At 43.4% G+C, this 6,753-nt stretch overlaps 1 protein-coding gene across 1 annotated transcript; it reads right to left on the reverse strand.

The window, feature by feature from the left end:
- Positions 1-202: 202 nt before the first annotated feature.
- Positions 203-5,611, reverse strand: LOC126515760 (cytochrome P450 4A10-like; the record flags this gene model as incomplete). The annotated part of the gene is made up of 6 exons (XM_050165651.1): positions 203-376; positions 2,864-2,940; positions 3,084-3,148; positions 4,974-5,107; positions 5,203-5,393; positions 5,495-5,611. Coding segments are annotated over 6 exons (753 nt in total), but the record flags the coding sequence as incomplete, so codon positions are not given.
- Between the last annotated feature and the right edge of the window lie 1,142 nt (positions 5,612-6,753).

The following is a 6,753-nucleotide window of genomic DNA, read 5'->3' on the forward strand; positions in this document are numbered from 1 at the left end:
ACAAATAGGGAATCTAGAGGAGAGAGAGAGAGAGAGAGAGAGAGAGAGAGAGAGAGAGAGAGAGAGAGAGGAGCCAAGAAGCAAGGGAACAAACCAGAGAAGAGGAAAGCTGAGCAGATAGAAAGCCAGATGGTGACAGGAACAGATGACATGCAGACAGGACGTCAGGCAGCATGCTCATAGAGTCTGTCCTTGTCCCTACCAGATTTAGTGGATCTTCTTGAGATGCAGGTAGATCCCATTCTTAGGTTTTAACACAATTTGTAGTAAGGGGATGGGCACCCTGGTGGGATCTGGCAGCAGCTCAAAGCGGAGCAGGGTCAGGGCCACAACCACCTTCAGTTCATTCATAGCAAATTGTTTCCCAATGCAGTTCCTGGGTCAGAAAGGGACAATGAAATTCAATGACCTCTGACCTGAGCAGGGAGAGGCCCCTGAAATACCCCAGAACAGCATCCAGGCGCTATCTTTACAGATCCAGTCTAACCTCAGTCATTTCAGGTCATGCCTTCATCTTCCCCAGGCTGTGGCTCTCCTGACTTTTGATTCAGCCTCTATATATTTCAGGGCTACTTTGACCCTCGTTCTTTTAGAGTTATGAAGTCTGTTAGGCCAATATTCTAAGCATTAGAGCTCAAAATTCTGAATTATTTATGAAGTTAATCACTGCTTAGTTTATTCCATCCAGACGGACTCGGGCATGGCTTCCAAGGAGTGGAGTCAGATTTCAGTAGCAACGTTTCTAAGGAGGACTGTGTTGGAGATCTTCAATCTGCTGTCCTATCTGGCTCCTACTTAGGGTACCTCTGCCTCCTTCATCGGCATCAGTAACCATCTAACTGTACTTCAGAAATGTCCCTTGTTCCTGCTTCAGTTTTCTTTCCTGGACTTCTCTGGTCTCCCTGACTCGACCTCCGCAATGATCCTCTGTACCTCCATCAGGCAGGACTATATTCAGATGCCTAGCTGCAGCCACACCCTTGACTGGCTGGTGCCCTCATCTATTTTCTGCCATCCCACTTCCTACTTCAGATCAAGTTGCTGATGTGTTGACAAAGTCTCCTCTCCCTCGGGCTGCATAGTACCAAAGCTCAGGCCAATGAGCAGCTGCCTCTCATTTCTTTGTGACTCTCCGTGTACTTCTGGGGCATCCATGGCCCCATCAGTGTTATGTTTAATGACATGCCAAAGTGAGGGAAAGGGGTGATGTTAGAAACAAAGCATTTCCCAACTGCTCAATAAAAAAATGAAAAAAATGAGGAAGAACTTATTTTGACTACAGATATATTTGTCTTTGTGGAATAATGTTTTGAGTTGGAGGAAGGGGTAGGAGAATATCATTCATTCTCATGTTTTTATCTAATATAGAACCTGGCACATAAGAAATGCTTTAGTAATTTATTTTAAATTTAAAATAATCATTTTTATTTGGCTTCAAAATGTCATTCACTTGAATTTAAGGAATAAAAATGGAATTAAATACAATGGAAATTACAAAGAATATGACCAAAGCAACGTGTAGTGACCTGTACTTTTTGAGGCCGGGGGATCATGAACTCCAGGCAAGCCTTAGATTGTCTCAGAAAATGCCAGCAGCAGCATGTTTCATTACAACTTAAGCTGAGTTACCCACGACTCTCTGTCTTCTAGTGTCAGTGACATGATTTGCTGTGAGTTGTGGGGAGGAGCATTCAACCTCAAGTACATCAATGCTAGACAGCCTATGTTGGAAGAACAACTGGCTTGTAGCCTGCTCTGTGAAATCTGATTTGCCACCTGAGGAATTCATGAATTCTGAGCCTATGAAGTACAGGCTCAGAAAAACCTGCTTCTGCTTTGTCTTTTAAAGCTAACATGGGATGTAGAAAAAGACAAGATCTCCTGAGTAAATTGGGAGCATGGGGACCTTGGGGGAGGGTTGAAGGGGAGGGGAGAGGCAGGGAGGGGAGCAGAGAAAAATGTAGAGCTCAGTAAAAATCAATGAAAAGATAAGAAATTTTAAAAAAGCTAACAGTGAGTCAGGTCCCATGGGAGACCTGAAGATTTTACTAGAAGCCATTGGAAAGCCTTCAACTGGTTCAGTAACTATTTCAAGAGTGTTTTATATTTCACTCACCAGAAATCTTAATAATCCTATGTGCTTTATATAAAACAGAGGGTTTTCTCAGAAACATTTTATTCTCCTCCACTTTAAGGCTTTTTGTCTGCAGACAGACCACACAGTCTCAAAGTGTGACTTTAAGGTATATATATTATCTGTCAAGGTTTGAACAGCTTGGTCAATTACAAGAGGAATGTGCACATTGGTGCTGAGTCTCTGATTGAGTGGGAGAGACTGCACAGGTGGAAGCCATGGAAGTGGAATAAACTTTTCCATAAAAGACTTTTTGTAACACCTCAAGTCTCTGGCTGGACAGTTGTCCAGGGCTGACATCCAAGCAAACTTAGCACTTTCCACAGTGATTCTCAGGAAGGGAGCTTGGCCTGACTGAGGTATGGGAAAAGGCATGACACATAAGAACCCTGGAACTTGAAAAGCTGGATGCTGTAGTTAAAATCATAGGATTAAAAACATCAAATTCCAGTCCTGCTCCTAACATATGAGAATATTTGCAAGTCTGTGTCATCAACTGACAGAAAAAGCTGGCTGGCCAATGGGAAGTGCAATGGGTCAAGGTCTTCACAGTGTCTCCTGCAATGCTACCCTCCTTATGCATACACACACATTTTCAAGGAGCTTTCCCCCCATATCCACCAACAGAATACACCTGGAGATGTCATGCATGCATGAGGTCAAAAACATTAAGGTATGCTGCAAATACCCTGCAGAGTGTATTCTATCAATATACACAGGCTGTCTCACCTTGCTCCTCCTGAGAAGGGCAGGAATGAATGGCTGTGTCGGGGAGAATCTGGTGCAAACCTGGAAGGGTCAAACACCTGCAGGGAGAAGGCACGTTTGTCAGGGCAAGTAGAAGTGAAACTTCTGCCTTCATCCCACCAGGGGAGAAGATGCTAGAGGTGGGGACAGCAGGTTTTGGTCTGGAGGCATCTCCCCCCGACCCACCTGTAGAACCTCCTACCTCTGGGTTTGGCCACAACTTCGGGTTGTGGTGGAGAGCATAAATGGAGAGGATGACTGGGATACCTGTGGGGCAGAAAGGAATAGGGGAGATGGTGTGTTATACCCAGGATGTGAACCTTGGTTCCCGAGGCAGTAAGGGACACGCCTGCACAAAAGGTCTTGCTAATAAGCGTCATCACTATGGGTAGATTTGGGTGACTTGGAAATGAACCTGAGGTACAAATGAGGAGTATAAAAATGGAGTTAAAAAAGAGAAGGAAGAAAGATATGAACCTGTGTTTTGAGAGAGAATCAGTTTAGAACTTATATTTGATGAAGGATTTCTGCAAAGATACCCAATATGGTACCCTCGTTGTTTTAGTGTGGCTTTTCCGGTGAATTAATGAAAGATTTCTGCAAAGATGCCCAAGAATTCAGTCCCCAATATGGTTCCCCCGTTGTCTTAGTGTGGCTTTTCAGGTGAGTTTATAATATTTCAGAGAGGGGTCATCAGCAAAGTAGCACGTGGTCTAAATAAGATTGTGAGAGAATGAGGTGTGAGACAAAGGGTGATCTCCTGACATTGCAAAGGGTCGGTCTAGTATATGGTCATCAGTTCATCTCTACCATCAACCTGAGTGCTTCTCAGGAACTGAACCATATATGACGTATGACATCTCCTTCTTTTGCTTTGACCCAGGAGAAAAACACATATCCCTAGCCTCTGTCTGATTCTTTATTTTTTTTTTTTTGGTATATCCCGGCAAATAACATTTGAGAGATAAAGTCAGAATACCATATTCAAAGGTTTCTTTGAGAAGAATTTCCCAAGGATTGAGTAATTGTGTGTGTTTGTTTATTTGTCTGTTCTGTGCATGTATAAATACAGAACAAGCAGTGAAATAAGACTGAAGGAAAACCCTATTCAATATTTGATTTAAGAATTACAGTTTCTAGTTGGGCACCAGGTCATTTTCTCTGTGCTTGATGACATAAGTAAGTTGTGTGTTCAGCAATATGGTCTTACCATCAGGTGATAGAGAGCCACCAATTGCCTTAGAAGGGTCTGTAGCCACATTGTATATTGATTTATACATAAATATTTATATAAACATATAAATAGCCATTCTTTATAGATAAAATTTCTGCAAATTGTATCATTTACAGAGGATGATAAAAAGATGTGCATTTGGGATGGAGAGTCAGATAAACTGGAAAAGTGTTTGTTGTACAAGCATGGAGACCTATATTTGACTTGCAGAAACAATATGAAAAGCTGTGTTAGTGGCACATATTTGTCCTTGAATGCTGGTGAGGTGGGGACAGGCACCCACTGGACATCCAGCCTAGCCTAATAGGTGAGTTATAGATCACAAAGAAACCTCCTGATCTCAAAAATATCAAGGTGGATGGTCTCTGAAGAATAAAACAAATGACATTTGGCTTCCATTTGTATGTGTAAGCATGCATGTGTGTTCCTAGCTGTAACATGAAAGCACACACATGTGACAGTGAGGACATATGAGGGATAAAATTGACTATGAAATTACATAGTGTTGTTGTCATCTGGATTGAGTCTAGAGTATAAGAATCAAAGAATATTAGTGTTCCCAAACTGGAATGGATGCATCATGATAAGGACATGGATTCAAAAGGAGTGATATCTGATAAATAATCAATGCTTACAACTATTCATGCAAAGCATCAGAATTGGAGATCACTTAACTTTATAGGAGATCATTTATGCTTATGTCCCACACTAGAAAATATACTTTATGAGTAAGAGGAACTTATCTAATGCAAAGGAAATGGGCACCAAGCAGGATTCAGGACTGTTGGAACACACAGTCTTCTGATCCTCTCTTACCTCTGGAAAGAGTTTAGGTGAACAGATCTTGGAAACTCATACCTTTGGGTAGAGAGCGCCCATCAGGGAAGGTGACAGGTTTGCTGAGCTCTCTGACAACACCTGGGACAGGTGGGTAGAGCCTCATGGCCTCCTTGATGCACATGGTGGTGTAGGGCATTTGGTCAAGGTGATCCCTGAAACAAGGTCCATCCTGAAGTTCAGGTAGACTGGAGACCAGTGGCTCCTCCCTACCCAAAGAATAGGGTTCTTCCACCTTTTGAACTCCTACCAGGTGATGGAGGATCCATCCCCCAGGAGGCTCTGAACTTCCTCCCTGCATCTCTGTTGGTGTTCAGGGTGTGTGGCCAGAGCATAGAAGATCCAGGAGAGTCCGCTGGCTGTGGTGTCATGGCCCTCGAACATGAATGTGTCCACCTCAGCACGGATGTCCTTGTCAGACAAGCTATCCCCATTCTCCGTCTGAGGGAGGCAACAGGTGTCATCAGAGCTGTGCTTTTTCCTTGCTGTGTGCTCCCAGGCAGACTCTCTGTGATACACACACCTCTGTGATTCACACTCACTTTGGCAAACAAGAGAATATCCAGAAAATCCAAACGTCTCTTCTTCTTGACCTTCTCCAGCTCTCCCTCATCCTGCAGCTGATCCTTTCTCAGCTTGATCACTCCATCTGTTCCAGAACATTAGTATCACATAGACCCCAGAGCTACAGTAACTCCATGTAGCATCATGTGTCTCCTTGCCTGAAGCTATGTGCTATGCATGGATCAGCAAGTAAGGAGTGGGCAGGTTAGAAGACCAGTACCATATGATGCAGACAAGATCTCCTCTCAGGACTAAGGGCTAATAAAGCTCTTCTTGAGATGCTGAGTTGGATTTCACCTTTACCAATATGATTACACATGCACAGTCCCTGGAATTTTGACATCTCAACTAAAACATTTGCAGTTTAAGAATATCTCCATGTGTGTGACCCAGGCACTATAAGGGCACAGAAGGGCCTAGATCTGCCTCAGAAGTCATCCACAGCCCCTTAGAGCTAGTCTTGGAAAATGAGGGGAGACGTGAGCTACAGACAGAACCTGTATGATCGTGGGCAATTTGACAGGCACGGTCGGCCAAGCGGCCGTTGGAGGACAGACTGTAGATGGTGTCATTCTGATGAAAGATGTTTCTCACACGGGAATAAAATAACTTGTTCAGGTCTGCAATGGCCTGGATGTAGGTCTTGTAATTTCTGAGGAAATAGATACAGAATAGATTAGACTGCGGAGAAGTCTACCTGCAGATAGATGGGCTCTGGGAAGAGATATCCTGTATGGTTGAAATAGATGGCATTGGTGCACACATTAATTCTTTCTTATAATTTTCAAGACTACAGAAGGTGGCATGAATATGTAGGCATCCACCTTAGGTATGAATGAGTGGTCTGTGGTCAGGTCAAGGTTGGAGTGTGTCAGGAATTGATCTGTAATGGGCTCAGACTCTTGATTTTTTTGTGGAAGCAAGTATATATGCTGCCTCACCTCCTGTATGACAGATAAGTTCATCCCAGTAGGTGAGACCAAAGGCCATGTAGTTCAATGGTTGTAACTCACCCGTCTACCTGGACACTCCCCTTGTGGTTGAAGGCACACTTCATGACGGTGTCAAGGGTCATCAAGGAGATGTGTTGAAAGATCTCTATGGAGGAGTCCTGTGCAATCAGCTGTTCCCACTTGTCCTGCAGTGGGAAGGGAACATTGACCTTATTTCCACAGAAGACTTGTGCTCATATATTGTAAATTTCCATATATTTTCAGATATGTGTTCTCTATGTCCT

The sequence above is a fragment of the Alexandromys fortis genome, unplaced genomic scaffold (genome assembly GCF_014885135.2).
Source record: "Alexandromys fortis isolate MF-2015 unplaced genomic scaffold, M_Fortis_MF-2015_v1.1 scaffold_157, whole genome shotgun sequence".
Classification (NCBI taxonomy): domain Eukaryota; kingdom Metazoa; phylum Chordata; class Mammalia; order Rodentia; family Cricetidae; genus Alexandromys; species Alexandromys fortis.